Source organism: Orcinus orca, chromosome 6, assembly GCF_937001465.1.
Source record: "Orcinus orca chromosome 6, mOrcOrc1.1, whole genome shotgun sequence".
NCBI classification, from domain to species: domain Eukaryota; kingdom Metazoa; phylum Chordata; class Mammalia; order Artiodactyla; family Delphinidae; genus Orcinus; species Orcinus orca.
Window position 1 is genome coordinate 120848007 of NC_064564.1, and position 19172 is coordinate 120867178.

Here is a 19172-nt window from a genome sequence, read left to right on the forward strand (position 1 = left end):
CTGGAAGGCATAGGCATTCAGGAATATGGTGAAGTGCTTATGGAAGAGTAGATAGCAAAATGTAAGCCTCAGCCCAGAGCAAGATACCAGCAGGATAACACAAGACCCCCAGTCCGGAAGTAGCACAGGCATGACCTGCAACTGACACTCAGACGTGCTTCTCCCACGAGCGGCTGGGGCAGCGGAAGGCTCGGCTGAGGCAGCTGAGCAGGCTGGGTCTGTACCCCACGACTGGCAGGGCAGAGCGTGCTTGAGCCTTCAACTAGCCTCTGTGACAGCTGCAGGGCCGTGACCATCTTTATTTCCCAGGGACCATCTGCCGTCTCCTCATTCTTGGGGAGGCTGAAACAAAAACAAACTTTATGAAATTTCCTGAGCTTTTGTGTGTATGTGTGTGTATTACGTGAGTGTGCACAAGCATGTGCATGTGTGTGCTGTCTGTGCACAGGTCTGTGTACACCCGAGTGCATGTGAGTGTGTTTACATGCAGGCAGGCACATATGTGTGTATGCACGTGTTTTTGCATGTGCAGCAGCACGTGTGATTGCGTGCATGTGTGCATGTGACTGCAGTGCATCTTTGCGTGTGTGTGTGTACGTGTGTGTGAATGCAGGTGTGCTTGGGCATGTACGTGCACATGTGTGTGTACACATGCATGCTGTGGGGGGATGAGGAAGGCGTGGAGTTGTTGCTTTCCGGCGCCGCCTTCCCCCACCCTCCGTTTTGTTGTTGCCTCAGTGCTTCGTGGTGAAGTGTGGAGACTCAGCAGGAGGGTCACTACCCGCTACCGTGAGCGATCTGTCTGCTCACCCTCATGGTCACCCATCTGTCCAGTAAATGTCTCTGAGCCTGTGCCATGTGCTGGGGCCTGGGGCCCACGGGGGAGCAGGTGTGTGCTCTCAGCTCTGCTCGGCCCAGCTGGGCGTGGGGCAGAGGAGCTGCAGGCCAGGCGTGTCTGCGGAGGGAGAGCTTAACTCTGGCTGGTGGGTCAGCGGAGGTGGCAGCTGAGCTGAACTGAAGGAGTGGGGTGGACGGAGCTCGCTCTAGAGGAGGGTGGGGGCGGGGGCATGGGAAGGGGCTGGGTGCCTGGCTCGCGGGGAGGGCGCATCGCAGAGGGGCTGCAAGGTGGCCAAACAGCTAGCTTTGACTTCGTTTTATAGACAGAGAGAACAGCTTTGGAACCAGCGTGACAGGATCAGGCCCCCACTTTTCCTCTGGTGGCGGCTGAGGGGTTTGATGGCAGAAGAGAGAAGATGGGCCAAGGAACAGGGGTGACGGTAGGGGCTGTGCCTCCGCCAGGCTTCCAGCCTCTTTGTGCTGGTCCCTTGGGGCCACAAGGTTAGCAAGCACCTTGCGTGAGGCCGGAATGGGGCTTCCTCTTCACTCCCTCTTTCCCAGAAGTGAGCGCAACACAGTTTGGAGTTGGTGAGACTGAGGGGGCCATCTTGCAGGAAAGGCAAGCGTCAGCGTGGGCTGGGGTGCTCACCCGGGGACAAGAGGGGCCCTTAGCCAGACCCGCAGACCCCAGGGAAGGACACGGTGTGCTCAGAGAGGCAGGGATAGTCAGGAGAGCCACGTGTGCAGAGAAGGCCCTGGGGGCTCAGGCACTCAGGGAGTGAGGGGAGGGGCGGCCAGACAGCCGTGAACGAGGCCCAGGGGTGCTGTGTGCAGGTGGACACACAGGGCCCGAGGCTGTTCTGTAAGGAACGTCTCCCGGCTGCAGTGGGCTCTGGAAACTGTCTGCGGGCCGCCGCGCCTCCTGGGGCTCTCTGGCCCAGGCCCCAGCCGGGAGCCGCCTGTCCAGCCTACCCCGGCTCCACCTCCAGACTGCGCAAGGCTGGGCGGGCGGGACGGGCTCCTCGTGCCTCTGTTGCCATGACCTGTGACGTTTCCTTTCCAGTTGCCGGATTCATTATAAGGATATGTACAGTTTGTTGCGTTGTCTTGCGCCGCCCGTTGGCTTAGGGAGGAACTGCCCTCGTAGGTTGGCCAGCCAGGTGTGCTACTCCAACTGACATACCCTTCCCTGCCCGAAATGCAAACACAGCACACACTCCCTGCCTGGTTTGGGAATGATGACACCTCACCTCTCGCCCCTCCTGCCCTGTCCTGCCTGCACTCCAACCTCCTGGACACTTCGGTTCCCCATCTGACTCCCGACCCCTCCAGCTGGCTGGGGACAGGCAGCCTCACGAGACGGTGCGCACAGAGCTTTCTGGCCGGGCCGTGAGGATGGGGACCGGGTCCCACCTGTGCCAGGGAAGCAGGCGTCTCACCCAGATTTGCCTCCGGGCTCTTGAAGGTGGACTGAAGGTCAGACAGTCCAGAGGCCAAGGGCCCCCGAGGAGGGGGTGTGGGCGCAGGTAGACCAGGAGCAGCTGCCCCTCTGCCAGGAGAGGCCAACAGCCCAGGGCTTTCTGCTTGCTGGGGGGAGGAGAGGGCGGAGGCTGTGGGGCCCAAAGACAGGTCCTGCTTCACCTCTGGATGGGGCCACTCAGCTGAGCCCAGGAGCCCTGGGAGGAGGGCCAGACCCTGGGGTGGATCCACCTGCCAGGAGAAGGCTGTCCGCCTTCTCTCTTCGGTGGCCTGAACCTGCCTGTGTCTCTGGGAGCCCAAGCAGGTCCCGTAGGCAGCCATCCCAGGGGTGGAGGTGAGGCTTCAGGACTGGTGGCCCGTCTGCCTCGGAGGAGACACAGTCAACAACCCCTGGACACCTCCCTGAGTCTGGAGCCTTATCCCTTATGTTGGTCCCAGCCTTTCCTGGCGTGCTGTCAGGAGGGTACAAGAGTGGCACCAAGCCACATCTCACCCCAGCTGCCCCCCCCGCCCCCTCTGCAGTCTCCCATTTCCCACCCAGCCGTGACCCAGCAGCAGCCCTGCCCCGGGCCGGCCTCGGGTGTCTCTGGGCCTGGAGCTGGCCTTGGCCCCGTGGACTTCGTCTCTAGAGCCTCGGGGCTCCCTGCAGAACAGCGTGGCTCTCGCTCTAGTTTTCTGGCCTGCTTTAGACTTTTCTCCACTTCTTAAGCCTCTCGGCTAACTTGGAAGCAAATTGAGCGTGAATTTGCTCATCAGGCAAGCTGATGTTTCTGCTGTGGATCTCCAGCCGGCCTTGCTGGTCACTTAACTCTGCCAGCTGCCCTGGCATGGTGAAACAGCTCTTTTCCAATTTGGCATTACCCGTGGCTTCTGAAAGTGTAAAATCAGAGTTGACAACCCAAAGCCGCCCCGATGCAGCCTGTCATTCCCTCCATGTTCATTAGCTCAGATGCCCCCCCGCCCGCTCCCTGCGTGGGACCAGAGTGCGGAGGTGAGGCTGGGGCAAGGAGGGGATCGAGCCCAGCAGAGAGATCCCTCATTTGACCTGTTTTTTCGTTTAATCTGACGCTGGTTAACTGGCTCTGTTTTCTTGTCTGCTTCCTCCCCCTTCCCTCCTGCTGCGCCCCTCCCGTGGACCCCACTCTGCCTCTGTCCTGTGGGCCGGGCCTCCAGTGGGCGCGTCAGTTACAATGATATGTTTGAGATGCTGAAACACATGTCCCCGCCCCTGGGGCTGGGGAAGAAATGCCCTGCTCGAGTCGCGTACAAGGTAGGCCCCTCGCCCACACCCCGCAGGCTGTGCTGCGGCCGGGCTCCCGTGTCTCTTCTCGGGCTTGTCCATCTGTTTGTCTGCTGCTGTGCTGTCTCACTGTTTCTTTCTCTTCTCTGCCCCGAACATCTCTGCTTCCTTCCCAAACAGAGGGAAGCAGACACCACGAGGTGTCCCTGCACTGGCCCCTTGTCCCCCAGGGCTGCCCCTCTGAGAACCCCCGCGGAGGCTCGGGAACATGGAGCTGGAGCCCACCAGCTGCCTCTTCTCCTTCCCTTCTCTTCCCTAGAAAGGAGGGGACAGGCCAGCTTTTTTGACAGAGCCTGTTTTTGTTCCGAGCTCAGGACCACACTCTGCTCCTCTGTCCCCTAAGCCCCTGATGTGGGTGGAGTTGTCTAGCCCTGAGGGTCCGACCCTGGGGGAGCAGCGGCCTGCAAGGTCTCTGCAGGGTGCACCTGATAAGCCCGCCCCCAGCCCCGCATGTGCAGAACTTCCCGGGCTGGGGAGGGAGCGTTGTCTCTAGGGCTTCGTGGGTTCACGGAGCCTTAAGAAGGAAGGGTGCTGGAGAGAGGCATCCTGCCTTCATTCCTGGCGCTCCAGAGGGCCCTGTGGGGTGAGAACAGCCTCTGGGGCCTGGGCGGTCCCATGTCCCTCCCACCCTGCTGCTGAGGGCCCAGCGGCTGAGCTGCAAGGAGGGGGGTAAACTGAGGACACCGCCAGGCCTCCCTCCCGGGTGGGCGAGCAGGCCACGTGGCCCCATCCCCAAGCCTGCTCCCACCTGCCCCTGCATCCTCCGTCACCCCCTTGGTGAGTAAGCACCTCCCATCCCTCCAGCGCTCCGCCCTCTCAAGAGCCCTCAGTGCTCCGGAGACTCAGCCAGCAAATGTCTGGGGCCTGACTGCTGTCTCCCTCTCTGAGCAGGCTTCCCACCAGAGCTTTCATCTTTGTGATTCTGTCCACGCTGTCTGTCTCTGTGCTCGATTCTGGGCTTGCGTCTCTCCCCTGGCTCAGCACAGCCTCTGGGAGCTAAGTGGCTCCTCCAGGCCATATGCAGACGCCTCTAGTGTCTTCCTTGGTCCTCCCCTGCCCGGCATGTGAGTCGAGCCTGCCTGGAGGCCGTGCATGAAAGGCTGTAGCTTTGTCCCCAAGAAGGAGAGCTGTGTCCACACTGACACCTGGGGCCAGGGTGGGCAGCCAGGGCCGTGACGGGGTAGCCTTTGGAGTTCCTCCCCGGGTGTGCTGGCCAACTCCAGGTTCTGGCAGTGAAGAGACCAGGTGAGGCCTCGTGGTGGGTGGAAGTGGATGGGCTTGGTGAGCTGGGGAGGGTCAGGAGATGCACAGAGCGCCATGTCCAAGAGGGTCTAGGCCCAGGCAGAGGCTCCTGTCTGTTTGCCCTGGTCTCGCCCCTTTGCTGCTCCCTGAGATTCCTGGCTCTCCCGGGCCTGGGCAGGCAGAAGGGGCTCTGGTAAAGGTGCCCCGGACGGAGCTCTCCTCTCTTGGAAGACACCTGCTTGCCCCTCCTTCCCGCTGGCCCCTGACTCCCTGACTCTCCCCTGGCGTGGAACCCCTCTGCTCTCCCACTGCCATCGGTGCTGGTCTCCAGGGACACCGTGCTCTGGGAAGCCGTGTGTGTCACACAGGTGACCAGCAAGGTCCTAGGACCATGATTGGAGGTGCCAAGTGGGGCTTTGCCAGCATTAGGGGAAGGAGTCTGGGCTCGTGTCTCTAGCCACCTGCCCTCCATCAGGCTGAAGACTGGATTTGGTGCCAGGATGCTGGGGGCAGGCGTGGGGGCAGAGTGGCCCTAACCAGAGAAGGGACAGAGAGGCTGCCCTGTCACAGGGTGCAGGCTTGGCAGAGGGCAGGCAGACCCCAGGGAGGGGCCCTGTGCCCCCACCTCTAGCTCCCATCCTGGATGGGAGAGGACAGGGGGCTCACGGTGCCCTGAGGGCTCTACTTGGCAGGCGAGGTGGCCCCCCAATGCTCAGGACGTTCCAGACACACCTGAGACCCTTTTCCTCCTGGAGATCGCATAAGTTCTCAGAGCCTCAGGGACACACCTGTCTCCAGCTGTTCTGTCCTGGAAAATGGAAGAGAGGAAAGGGGGCTGTTCACCTGATGGGGAAACAGGGAGCAAGCTTGCAGGGCTCCCAGTCTGGTCCCCAGGCAGCTGGCTGAGCCTGAGGCCCTGTTCAGTCACATCTGTTTGGGTCCTTCCCCCTGGAAGGAGCTGCTCTCTAAGGCTTCCCTTGCTGCCTTGGGCTGGCGGCATCAAGCATCTCTTCCTGGCCCCGTAGCTGGGTGGTGAGAGGCAGAGGCTTCCCGGGGCTGTGGGTCTCCTCACTGGGAGCTGACCTCTGAGCCTGTGGTCTTGGCTGCCCCACCCGTCGTCCAGTGCTCCTGTCTGTGGGCTACCTCAGGGGTCCTGCAGCCGGCCCACACCCCTCTTCAGCCTAGGCCACACACTTGTTCTGTCATGGGCAGTGGGCAAGGGCCCCTCTGGCTGAGACATGCCTGTTCTTTCAGAGGGATCCAGACTTACAGCCTGGCCCCGTTGTACAAGATGTACCTGGACTTCTACTTTTGTGCAGCCAAGGGAACCCTCAGCTCAGATGAGGGTGGGGGTCCAGGGGTAGTGTAAATGCTGGCAAAACTCCCATGCATCCAACCTCTCTTGGTCCTGGGCACCTGCAGGGACCACCTCTGGGAGGCCAAGCCCAGCCTCCAGGGCCCTCGAGCACTGTGTAGCCCTGTGGCGGGGGCACCCTGGGAGGCCTGGCCCTGACCTGCCCCCTTGTCCCCAGCGCCTCGTTCGTATGAACATGCCCATCTCCAACGAGGACATGACCGTCCACTTCACGTCCACGCTGATGGCCCTCATCCGGACCGCACTGGAGATCAAGCTGGCTCCAGGTGAGCAAGCCAGCCTTGAGGGAGGCACAAAGCCAGGGCTGCGCGAGCGCCCCTGGGAGCCGCCCCAGGCAGCTGTGCAGGGGCGGGAGGAGGGGCCTGTCTGGACTGGATGGAGGACGACTGCCCCTGGTACCTCTGTCAGACCGATCTTGTCCCCCGAAACCATCCTGCACGTTAGTGCTGCAGTGATCCCATTTTCACGTGAGGAAGCTGAGGTGGAGTGAAATGGAATGACTCCAGATTTCCCAGAGTTCTGCAGTGTTGGAGCCAGCGTCACATGAGCCAGTACCCCTCATGGGGTGAATAGTCTGCCCCTTCCCCATAGTGAGCCCAATTCCCCCATCAGGCCCTCTCCGGAGTTACTGGCAGAACGACACAGCCTGAGCCACACCAAGGAGGAAATGAACCTCCCCTCCCCACCGCATGTGATGACAGCTTCCCCTTCGCAGAGAACATGAGTCACCAGAGGGGCCCTCCCCCCGCATGGCCTTCCTCCCTGCACCCGTGCCCTTGAGCTCCGCCCTCTCTCGTGTAGCAGATGAGCAGAGGCCAGTCCTCCCGCTCGCACACTCTGCCCTGTTTTCATCATCTACCCAAGGATGTCATGACAGAAATTCTGTATTCTATTTCTTGCCCGGTCAACTTTCTCTCTCTGCTGGATTATTTCTATCAATATGTAAATGTGCTGTTATTTTTCCTATTTTTAAAGTTTTTCTCTTCCCCTTCCATCGACTTCTCTCTTTTTCTTCTCTCCTTCTTAGCCACAGGAGACACAGGTCTGCATTGTCTCTGATTTCTCCTTTCCTAGTCTGCAGTCCATCTTTCAGTGCAAAGCTTTGTTGGAACTGCTCTTGTCAAGCTCCGCAGGGACCTCCCCTTCTCAGCCCTTGCCTTACGGACCTGTCCACAGCCTTTCCGCAGTTGTGACTCCCTTCTGTGTGAAACCCCTTTGTGTCTCTTTTTCTGTCTTCTCCCAACCTCTGAAGGTCACTGTGTGCCTCAGGCATACATTCTCACCTTTTCCCATGGCTTCCAACGTTGTGAATTCCAATTTTGTATTTTTAGTCCAGGTCTGCTCCTACACCCCAGGCTTATATACCCGACAAATTATTCACCGTCTGTACTTGGAGGCCCAGTGAGCATCCAGAGTTCACGTGCTGACCCTCGAGTCCCAGATACTCCCCAGATTCCTCCCTGTCTCCATCAGTGGAAACTGCTGTTAGAGTTGCTCAAGCCAAAACTTTTGCAGTCGTTTTTATGTCCTACTTTCTTTTCTTACCCTACTTCTGATCCATATCTGAACCCGTATAGTATCTTCTGACTCCACCTTCAAAATACACTTAGAATATGATCACTTGTCCAGCCTTTCCTACTGCCACCTCCTGGTCCAAGTCACTCTTGTTCTTCTTGACTGGGTTGTTGCAGTAACCTTCTAACTGGTCTGCTTCTGCCCTTGCCTCTTTCAGTCTACCTTCAACACAACAGCCAGAATGATCATGTTAAAAATCAAACCAGTAAAATTATCAAACCTCTAGCTAGCCTGATCACGAAAAATAGATAAAAATAACCAATATAAGGAACGAAAGAGGGAATATCACTGTAGATCCTGCTGACATTAAATGGATAACAGGGAAATTTTGTAAACAACTTTATGTCAATAACTTCAGTAACTTAAATGAAATGGAAAAATTCCTTGACACAAACTATGAGGCTCATTCAAAAATAGATAACCTGGAAAAATAAAAGGAAATAGGTAACCTTAGTAATGCTGTATATATTAAATAAGTTAAATTCATAGTTAAAAATCTTCCAACAAAGAAAATCATGGGCCCAATTTGTTTCATTGATGAAGTCAACCAGACGTTTAAGGAGGAAATAATTCTATACAAAGTCCTCTAGACAGTAGAAAAAGAGAAGGTATTTCCCAATTTATTTTACGAGGCCAGCATTACTCTGATACCAAAACTGACAGAGACATTACAAGCAAAAAAATTACAGACCAACATTCCTCATGAATATGAACAATAAAATTTTCAACACAACTTTAGCAAACTGAACATGTTGATTAAAGTAGGGTTTATCCCAGGAATGAAAAATGCAAGGTGGGTTCAAGTTTAAAAATCAATCAATATAACAATATATCAAGGAGGAAAAACTAAATGATTATCTCAATAGATGCAGAAAAAGCTTTGACAAAATTCAACATCCATTTATGATACATAAATTCTACATAAACTAGAAATGAAAGCAAACTTCCTCAATCTGATCAAGGATATCTATGATAAACCTACAGCTAATGACATGCTTAACAGAGAAAGCCTGGCTCCTTTCCCCCTAAGATCAGTAACAAGGCAAGGATGTCTCCTGTCGCCATTTTTGTTCAATATCATACTTGAGGCTCTAGCCATTGTAACAAGTCAAGAAAAAGAAATAAGAGGTGTACCAATTGGAAAGAAATAAATAAAATTGTCTCTATTCATGACTGACATGATTATCTATACAGAGAATCTTAAAGAATCAAATAAAAAGTTAATAAAACCAAAGCATCTACGAGCCTAGGAATACCAAGGATTGCTGGGAACCACCAGAAGCTAGGAAGAGACAAGAAGCTTCTTCATTAGAGCCTTCCAAGGGATCACAGCCTTGTCGATACCTTGATTTTGAGCTTCTGGCCTCCAGAACTGAGACAATATATTTCTGTTGTTTAAAGCTGTGAGAAGAAGTTACTAAAACTAATACCTGAGTATAGCAAGGTCAGTATATGAAAAGCAAATGTATTTCTATAGATTAGCAATTAACAACTGAAATTGAAAAAGTTCCATTAAAATTGCACCAAAAACATCAAATAACTGGCTAACTCTAAAAATATATATGCCAGAGTGTATGCTGCAAATTTCAGAATATTGACCAAAGGAATCTTCTTTAATAAATAAGCCAAGCACGGCATTGTGTTCATTGGGAGACTCAGTATTGACGGTTCTCATATGGATCGGTAGGCTCAGTGTTATGCCAGGCAAAACCCCAACAGGCTTTCTGGGTTGGAATTTATAAACTGATTCTAAAATATACCCAGAAAAGCACACAAACTTGAGGAACAAAAACAATTTTGCAAAAAGAATAAAGTGTTTCAGCCGTTTAAAGAATGACAACGGTAAGTACTGATGAGAACGCAGAAAACTCGAGTTCTCGTGTTCCTAGCGTGGATACAGTGGTGCCGCCGCTTTGGAAAACAGCTTCACCGTTCTTGATCGTGTGGCCCAGGCATCCCACTCCTAAGGGAGATGACATGAAAGTATACACGCACACAAAAACCTATACGCTAAAGTTTGTGGCTTTATTCATAATCGTGCCAAACTGTAAACAACTCAACCATCAGCCAAATGGTGACGGATAATCAAACTGTGGTGTGTCTGTGCGATGAGACGGTTCTCACTCAGCAACAGAGAAACAGGCTACCGATGTGCGTGGGTGGGGCTCAGATGCATCGTGCTGGGTGAAAAGTCAGACTCGACAGCATGTTGTGTGAAGCCATTTGTATGACATTCTGAGAAGATGAAACAGTTGAGACAGAAAACACATCGCTGATGCCAGGGCCCTGGGAGAGGGCGAAGGGGTGGGCCACAAAGGGTACGGAGGGAGCTGGGCAGGGGTGCCGAGCTCCTGCCTGGATTGTGATGGTGGATCCACGGTCATATGCATTTACCAAAGTTCACAGAGTGGGAGAACTAACAGGGTGAATGTTTATGTACGTAAATCACACTTTAATAAACACGATGTTTACAAAAAGATGGATCAGAGTACTTTATTCCTCTGCTTGGACCCTCTGCTGCTTCCTGTCTCAGCGGCCCCCACCTGCTCGTCCTCTCCCTCTGCTCCAGCCTCGCCCTCCTGGCTCCCTGCCCCCTTCAGGGTCCCGGGAGCCCTTTCCTGACCGTCCTGTCCAAACGGCAGCCCTCCTGATGGTTCCTGTCCCTCCCCTCTTGGTTTTTCCCGTACCCAACAGACTGGATTTTGAACTTACTGCTACTTCACCGCAGACCAAATCACGCACCTCCACAAGGGCAGCTTCCTCTGGATTTGTTCCCTCACCTAGAACAACACCTGGCGTTCGGTGGGCGCTCAGTAACTTTTATGGAATGATTGATGAATGGCTGCAACACTGCGGTGTCCCTGCCCAATCCCATCGCCACCCACGCCTACACGCCCTCTCACCCTCGCCACTGGGCGGCTCAGCTCCCACACCTCTTTAGACAGGTTCTGGCGGGGAGTGCTTTGACCAGCCTCCAAGGCAGTGTTTCTCCCCCCTGCACCTTTCCTCCAGCATGGGGTCTCTCCCCGGCCACCCCAGCTCCGCCTGTTCCCCCAAGGGGGCTGTGGGATGGCTCCTAACATCTCTCCTCCCTTCCCACCCTTATCCTGCCCCAGCTGGCACAAAGCAGCATCAGTGTGACGCAGAGCTGAGGAAGGAGATTTCCTCTGTGTGGGCCAATCTGCCCCAGAAGACCCTGGATTTACTGGTGCCACCCCATAAACGTAAGTAGGGTGAGAAACTCCCCCTGCCCACCCCTCTTCTGTCGCACCCAGAGGCAGAGCAGGGAGTCCTGGGTGAGGGCAATTGAGTCACCTTGGAGAGGAGGGCTCACATCCTTGGTAGCCCAGAGCACTCGTCTCCAAGGTGGGTGCCAGGGGCTGTGGGAGGAGATGTCTGGGCCATATTCCATTGGGCAGAGTCACCCACACTCCTAGTGTGGGGGATTCCCTTCAGAAAATGCAGAGAAAAGGTAGGGAGACGCCTACAGTTGGAGCTGGCGGAAGGATGAGGTGTCTGGGGTTAAGCTGAGCTGTGCTGTGTTGGGTGGAGCCCGGTGGGGCCTGGGGAAGAGTCAGTGCAGCTCCAGGCGGGCCAAGCCCCACGGTCCCGCCCGCGGGTCCAGGAGTCCTCGTGGTGGCTGCTGGCTCCTCACCCCAGCCCACCCCGCATGTCCCGCTTCTCTCGTATTCCCTCCCTTGCCTGCCGTGCTCTGCAGCCGATGAGATGACAGTGGGGAAAGTGTACGCAGCTCTGATGATATTCGACTTCTACAAACAGAACAAAACCACCAGAGACCAGATTCACCAAGCTCCCGGAGGCCTGTCCCAGGTACCAGGTTCCAGGAGTTCCAGGAAGTAACCCTGAGACTCTGCCACCTTCCACTGTTTGGCAGCAGAGGGGACCCAGCCCCTTCTTGAAGAAAGTGCAGCGGGAAAAAAAGGAAGATGAGAGGTTCTTGCGGCCGCCTCTCTGGCCCACAGAGTCAGAAACCCCATATATCCTGTGCTTCCGTTAGTGGGAGGTGCACACAGGCGGGGCCCAAAGAGGTTCAAACCTACTGCCCAGGGTCATGATGTGTCCCACTCATGCCTCTGGCTGGGATAGTTTGGAGGACTTCCTTCCAGAGGTCATCCTTCAAAGATGACGACTTCACCACACAGCCAAAACCTTTGGTGACTGTGTGTAGACTCTCATCGATAAAGTTGTCCTGTGTCCAGCACTCAGGACATTCACCCCCAGGGTGCGAAGTGTCTGGTGCCCACACCCCAGCCCTGAAATCTCCTCCGAATTCTGCTCAACCTGGGACTCTGGCAGCCTCTACCAGTCAATCCAAGTTGATGATGAGATGAAATCTTTTTGCCATTTGTAATCAGATCCAGTCCCCAAATTGTGTAGGAAGGGAAACTGAGGCTCCAAGAAATGAAATGACTGTCCTGAAGTCACTTACAGGCCAGATTGGGAATGGGCTTCTGATGGGCGAAGGGCAGACCCAGGGATCCCCATCCTGCCCTGGGGGTTCCGGACAGGTGGCCGAGCACCTTGGTGCCTGGGGTCCATGGGGCGTCCCCGGCCTCAGAGACCCTCCTCCTGGCACCCCTTCTGCAGATGGGCCCCGTGTCCCTGTTCCACCCTCTGAAGGCCACGCTGGAGCAGACGCAGCCGGCCGTGCTCCGCGGAGCCCGGGTTTTCCTTCGGCAGAAGAGCTCGGCCTCCCTCAGCAATGGCGGGGCAGTGTGAGTACCACCGGGCAGAGCGTGGGGCCTTGGCGGGAGGAGGGCAGGGGTCCCCCCGGGGCTCCCGTGGGCAGTGCCCCAGGACAGGGAGCCCTTGGGTCTCACCTCCACCCAGCCACACCCACCTCCACCCAGATGCTTCGCGGTGGGTCCAGCTGGTCCAGTCTGCCGCCGGAGCCGGTTCTGTGGTGCGTCTGAGGCTAATTCCTGTAACAGTAGACAGGTGCTCTGACGGCACCGGGGTCACCTGATTTAGACAGTCTGCTATTCCAGCCCACGCCTCCCACTGCGGGAACCTCTTTCTCAGGTGAGGGCTCCCCTCTGCTTCCTCGCTGGCCTTCGGTGCCTGCAGACCATTAAGAAGGTATCTGTTTCCACCTCAGCTTCTCACCGCTTTTTGTTAACGGCCTGTCCATGTTCTCATCTTCCTTTAAGACACTTTCCCTCTCAGATCTCCATTTTGATATTGATGTCTGTTTTGTAGACAAGTTGGCAAGGTCTTTCCCTATCACGTAACTCTTGGTAACGACCCAAAAACCAAGTGGTCCAGAATAGGCATCCCTGTGGCACTGTGAGGGGTGGTAGCTGGTGCCAGGCTGAGCCGCACTGGGGGGCAGGACCCTCTCAGCCACCGCCCCCAGTCAGAGCGGGTGTCCCACATCTGCTAACATCCCGTTGACCAAAGCAGCTCATTGGTTGAGCCCAAAGCAGGAACGTGCGCTCTGTCTCACCGGCAGGGGCTGAGGGTGGGCCTCACGCCCACTTGCCGTTCTGGAGAACCACAAGGCCGGGCAGCAAGCATGGCTAGGGCTCCCGGTTTCTTCCTCTCCTGTGCCTGTTCCGGACACTCTTTTTGAAGCCTGATTTTGGGTCATGGACTGTGGGTCAGGTGGCTTTTGCTGAGTAACAAACTGCTGTACTTAGGAAGCCAGGCCTAAGTGCTCTGGGCCCGGGCCCGCTCCTGTGGGGCCAGCGGGCCCAGGACAGCATATTCTCACCTCCTGTGTCTGGGCTTATCGGTGTGGGGAGGCCGGAGAACAGCCCGAGGGGAAGGGTTAGGGTGCAGGCGTTCAGGCCTCTCCTTGTGCCCCATTGGCCACAGCAAGTCACCTCCCTAGCCCGAGCTCATGGGACAGGGGTTGACACTGCGGTGGCACAAGTCCAGAGGTGGAGAGGCCACGGGACACTGGGAGAACCTAAGCACAACTGGTAACGCTCCCGTGCAAAAACCGCACTCTTGAGTGCATGCAGGCCCTGAGGGCTGGCCTCCCGGCCCCTGGGAGCCCCCGTGTTCCCACACTCTCCTTTCTCCATGCTGATTACGATCCCATTTGTGCATTTAAAGTTATACAGTGGATTCTGAGTGTCCGTGTGTGTGTCGGAGGGGATGGGGTGGGGAGGTGTCTTTGTGGACTGATCTGAGCTGGGCTTTCGGTTCAGGAAAATGAACGTCGCTGATTTCCATGGTTATAATTTCTACACAAATCAGTTACCACCCCTTTTTGTTGCACGTGAGAGAGGGCCCAATCTACCGAGGCCAGGCAGTGGGGGCATTTACTGAGCCTTCTGATGGCTGGTGTAAGTGCCCACCCGGCCTCGGCATGGTGTGACCTCAGAGGTGACCAGACCCTGGGGCCAGCGTCCGTCCTCCTGGCCGTGGTTCCTCTCAAGGTCAGCCTTGCCTGAGGCTAGAGCAGCTCCAGACAGCACCGTGCAGGGGAGATGCTTGCAACTTGAGAAGATGAAGGATGTTCTCAGAAACCCCAGTGATGGTGCGTCTGGTCATCGGCGTGGCCAGCTTAGGCCATCCGGCTTCACCTCTGAGCTCAGAGTGTGACTGTTGCCCCTCAACCTGGGTGACGGAGAATGTATGTGATGCCTCACTGTACACGAGAACGAGCAGAAACCCAGGCAAATGCTGGGCTGTTGTGGTGCCACTTGGGAGACACGATAAGAAAGACAGACGCTGACAAGGAGAGGGCAGGCGGTTAGGTTGTGTGTGGTGGGGAAGGCCTCCAAAAGTGGTCTCACCAAAGGTGACACTTGTGCCTAGACCCAGGGCAGGAAGGCCTCCGTGGCTGGGGTCAGGGGAGTTGTGAGTAGCCGTGGGCCATCAGGGCTGACGGAGCAGCCGCACAGGCTGGATGCCTCACCTGTGTGCACGTTTGTGGCCTTGTCCCACCGCACATGTGAGCCCCTGTCTAGGCCAGATGTCCCCAGACTAGGGTCCCCTCTCTGCCCATCAACTCTGAGAGGGCACGACCATTGCTGTACCTCCACTGGAGAGTGGCCACACTCAAGGGGCCTCCTTCCTCTGGGCTCCTTCTAGCCCAGAACAGGGTCGGGGTGGAGGTTTCTGGCGGGTGGGAGCCAGGTTCTGTGGCCCATGGACCTCCAGGCCCACAGGACAATCCTCTCTCCTCCACAGACATACCCAAGAGGGTGGCATAAAGGAGTCGGTCTCCTGGGCCACTCAGAGGACCCAGGAGGTGCCCTGCGAGGTGACGACGCCCCTGGAGCGTGGCCACTCCACGGAGATCCCGGTAGTGCAGACAGGAAAACCGGTGAGGGCTCCCAGGGCTGGGGGTCGAGTTGGGGGTGGGGTGAGAGTGGGAGGGTGAGGGCGAGAGCAGGATGGGGGGAGGCTGGCATGGGAGAGAAGGTGAGAGTGGGATGGGGGTGGGTGTGACTGGGGGGCTTCTGTCCCCCCAGGCTGTGGATGTCCAGATGCAGAGCATGCCCCTGAGAGGCCCTGACGGGGAGCCCCAACCCGGGCTGGAGAGCCAGGGCCGAGCGGCCTCCATGCCCCGCCTGGCAGCAGAGACTCAGGTGGGTGGCCTGGGAGGGTTGGGGTCATGGGAGGGGGTTGGGGGTGAGGAGACTTGGCGTGGAGGAGCTTGTGTCCCACATGCGGGCTTTGCTGGGGTGGAGCCTCCCCGAATGCACTGTAGCCTGGACACCACCGGCCCTGTTTGGAACCCTCAGAACACGATGCTGGCCTCGAGAGGTGTGGCCAGGCCAGCAAGAGTCCCCACTGCCCCGTGTCACTGACCCAGCCCTTCCCTGTCTCTGGGACACGCCTCTCCCACTCCAGCTCTTCACTCCCCCAGAAATCACACACAGGGCCTCCTCAAGCCACCCTTTTCCCTCATGTCCTCTCGGAGCCCTGGGGGTGACCCTGCTCCCTCTCTGGACACTGGACGTTCTTTCTCTGGGACTCGCTTGACCACCTGGCAGGAAGCCCCTGGCCAGGGGGCTGCAGCACTGTTTCCCGGGCTCAGCCCCTGGGTTGAGCATTCCTCTTCCAAGCCCTCACTCCCCCGTCTCTGCCCACTGCGCCTGGTGCCCTCCTGGCCTGGCCATGTCCCTTCGGTGCCAAGCTGGCGCCTCTTCTCCCTCCTTGCTGCTTGAGCCCGAGCAGTGGCTCTGGGTGAGCCCGTTTCCATGGGTTGTGCTTTCAGCCCTGGGGGAGCAGCCTCACGGTGCTGGATGGACGGAAGGGCTGGCACAGTAGTCTCACCGTGGCCGCTGAGGCAGCTCTGCCCGCCCCGCCCCCGGGATCCTTCCAGCCAGGCCAATAGGCTCCCTCTTCCTTGCACCTCCCTGTCCTGTAGGGACGCTGAGGCCAAGAGGGCTCCTGGGCCCCGCCCGGCCTGGGAGAGACAGACAGGCACACAAACAGCATTTTGTGCAAAGAGCGCTTCTGAAGAAGCGGTGGGTCTCGGGTGGGCAAGACCAGTCCAGGGAGAGGGCGGGGCTTGGTGGTCCCTGACCCCCAGCCCCGCAGTGGGCCTCCCCAGGGACCCTGCCAGACCGCAGTCCTGGCCCTCCGTGGCGCCATGCTTCCCCCTCCCCCCCCCCCAGCCCCCTGGGGCACAGCCTCCCTTGTCTGAGGAGATGCCCCAACTTCAGGGATAGAGTCCCAGGCCCATTCCTCCCGATGGGACGTGTCCTGTGGTCTGCCCAGCCCCCGTGTCATGGCGGCTTCCCCGCCGCCCTGGGCCTCCCTGGACCCCACTCTCAGACCGTGCGCCCACCCGTGTCCCCGCCCGCAGCCGGCCCCAGACGCCAGCCCCATGAAGCGCTCCATCTCCACTCTGGCGCCCCAGCGGCCCCCCGTGGCTCGTCTCTGCAACGCCGCCCTGGACCGCGCTCCGGCCAGCCAGGCCGCCCCCCACCATCACCACCGCTGCCATCGCCGCCGGGAGAGGAAGCCGAGGTCCCTGGAGAAGGGGCCCAGCCCGTCCGCAGACACAGATGGCGGTGCGTGCGAGGGGTCTCTCTAGGGGCGGTGGCTTGAGTTGGGGGTTCAAGAGCACATGGGAACCGTCTTCCTTTCTGCACCTCACAACCCCACAGCCAGCCCTGAGCCTGAGACCAGGCAGAAGCCCCCCCACCCCTGCTCTGCCCTGGGACCCTCTGCTGGCCCTGGGGGGCCAGCCGGCTTGGCTGTGCTGACTTCTCCTCTCCCCCCGCCAGCACCCAACAGCGCCGCGGGGCCAGGGCCGCCCCCGGGGGACGGGCCAGCAGGCTGCCGGCGGGAGCGCAGGCAGGAGCGGGGCCGGTCCCAGGAGCGAAGGCAGCCCTCCGCCTCCTCCGAGAAGCAGCGCTTCTACTCCTGCGACCGCTTTGGGGGCCGTGAGCCGCCACAGCCCCAGCCCTCCCTCAGCAGTCACCCCGCGTCGCCAACCGCTGGGCAGGAGCCAGGACCCCCGAGACAGGTACGTGGGCCTCAGAACCCCACCTCGCCTGCGCTCCCTGGGGTCCGGGAGGGAGCCCCTTCCCGTCCTGGTTCCTAGGCCCAAGCCTGCGCTCCTTGCTTCCCAGGCCCGTCCATCCTGCCGGGCGGAGCCCTGGCCCTCCCGCTGTCCAGTCCCTTCTTTGCTTTCCTTCTGACTGAGGTGGGCTGGGCTGTGGTCTCCTGGTCCCTGGCCCTGTGCCTATCCCTTGCTGTCACCACCATCCCCAGACTGCCATCCGACTCTCTTGGGGCCGCCCCGGGTCCATCCCAGCTGCCCGACCCCGCCCCCCGCCATGGCTCTCCGCTGCGCTGTGCTCTGTTCGCCCTGTCCTTTGACTGGGGGTTGCTGTGTTCCCGTTTCCTGCAGGGCAGTGCTTCAGCGAACGGGAGCCCCCTGCTGCCAACATCTGGTGCTAGCACCCCTGGCCGCGGCGGGCGGAGGCAGCTGCCCCAGACCCCGCTGACCCCCCGTCCCAGCATCGCCTATAAGACGGCCAACTCCTCGCCCGTCCACTTTGCTGGGGCTCAGACCAGCCTCCCTGCCTTCTCCCCCGGCCGGCTTAGCCGTGGCCTTTCAGAACACAACGCCCTGCTCCAGAGAGACCCCCTCAGCCAGCCCCTGGCCGCCAGCTCTCGGATCGGCTCCGACCCGTACCTGGGGCGGCGTCTGGACAGCGAGGCTGCTGCCCGCACCCAACCTGAGGACACGCTCACCTTCGAGGAGGCCGTGGCCACCAACTCGGGCCGCTCGTCCCGGACTTCCTACGTGTCCTCCCTGACCTCCCAGTCGCACCCCCTCCGCCGGGTGCCCAACGGCTACCACTGCACTCTGGGGCTCAGCTCTGGCGGGGGCGGCCGGGGGCGGCGCAGCTACCACCACCCCGACCAAGACCACTGGTGCTAGCCGCACCGCGACCGGCGGGCGCGTCCCAGGTGATGAGTTTTATCATCCGCGCTGGGCTCCGGGGGCGCTCGGGCGCTGAGGCAGGGGCCGCAGCCCCGGGAGGACCGCCTCGCCCCTGCGTCTCCTCCCTCGCGCTGGGTGGAGCGGTTTGTAGAGGGATGTGGCTCCCCCTCTCCCCCTCCCGCGCTGCCTCCCTGGGTCTCACAGCTCAGAGCCTACACAGGACGCGGCTGTGTCTGCTGAGCGGCACTGGGTGGAGGACCCAGCATCCGAGGTGTGTGCTGGGAACGTTTTGCAGGAGGTCTGAATCTTGTGCGGATCATCCTTCATGCAAACGTGTGGTGCAGAGGGGCGGGCGAGACCTCAGGACAGAGTCGGTGGTAAACCGAGCAGGTCTCATCAGCCCCCGCACACCAACAGTCCGGTGGCGCCCTTCGTACCTAAAATGGCAAATAGGCACTAGAAACACACGCCGATGCTCTGTCCTCTCCCAGACACAGTCAGCCCTGACAGGGACCAAATCTGGACAACGTTCTTGCTGTTGGTTTTGATTTTTAGTCACGACACCCTTCACTCGTTTGTTGACTCTATATACTTGATCAGAAAATAAAAATAAAAAACCAGAATAATGGGGAAGGGAATGTTAACATGACTGTAAAACATGAAACCTATAGGAGGACCTCAGCCTCTCAGGATGTGTGTTCTCGGCTTGCTGGAGGACATGTTCTGTGTCCAGTCCAGGCGGCCGACCAGACCACCCCGGCTCCCGCGGCTCTCGACCAAGTGCCTGACCTCCTAGCCCCTCGCGCAGGCTCCCGGGGGCGGGACGGGAGGCCTGTGTGGACTGCGAGTGGGCTTTGTGGAAACTGTTGCAAACAGCAACTGAGTAGAAAGCGGATGTAATGGAGAACGTGCAGAAAACATCCAGTAGGTCCGTCGTAGTTGGAATGAAGCGGCCGTTTGCCCTTTTTCCTCGAACCAGT

General features: G+C 58.3%; 1 protein-coding gene across 3 annotated transcripts in view; it reads left to right on the plus strand.

Annotated features, from left to right (window-relative positions):
- Positions 1-18875, plus strand: part of CACNA1B (calcium voltage-gated channel subunit alpha1 B) — a 194171-nt gene extending 175296 nt beyond the window's left edge. For all 3 annotated transcript variants that reach the window (XM_049711160.1, XM_049711158.1, XM_049711159.1), the window contains 10 exons: positions 3490-3586; positions 6391-6499; positions 10925-11032; positions 11527-11639; positions 12417-12544; positions 14973-15108; positions 15257-15373; positions 16600-16807; positions 17024-17265; positions 17653-18875. In XM_049711160.1, the coding sequence (XP_049567117.1) occupies positions 3490-3586; positions 6391-6499; positions 10925-11032; positions 11527-11639; positions 12417-12544; positions 14973-15108; positions 15257-15373; positions 16600-16807; positions 17024-17265; positions 17653-18189 (1795 nt within the window). In that variant the 3' untranslated portion in view covers positions 18190-18875. The remainder of the gene's footprint in view (positions 1-3489; positions 3587-6390; positions 6500-10924; positions 11033-11526; positions 11640-12416; positions 12545-14972; positions 15109-15256; positions 15374-16599; positions 16808-17023; positions 17266-17652) is intronic.
- The last annotated feature ends 297 nt before the right edge of the window (positions 18876-19172 follow it).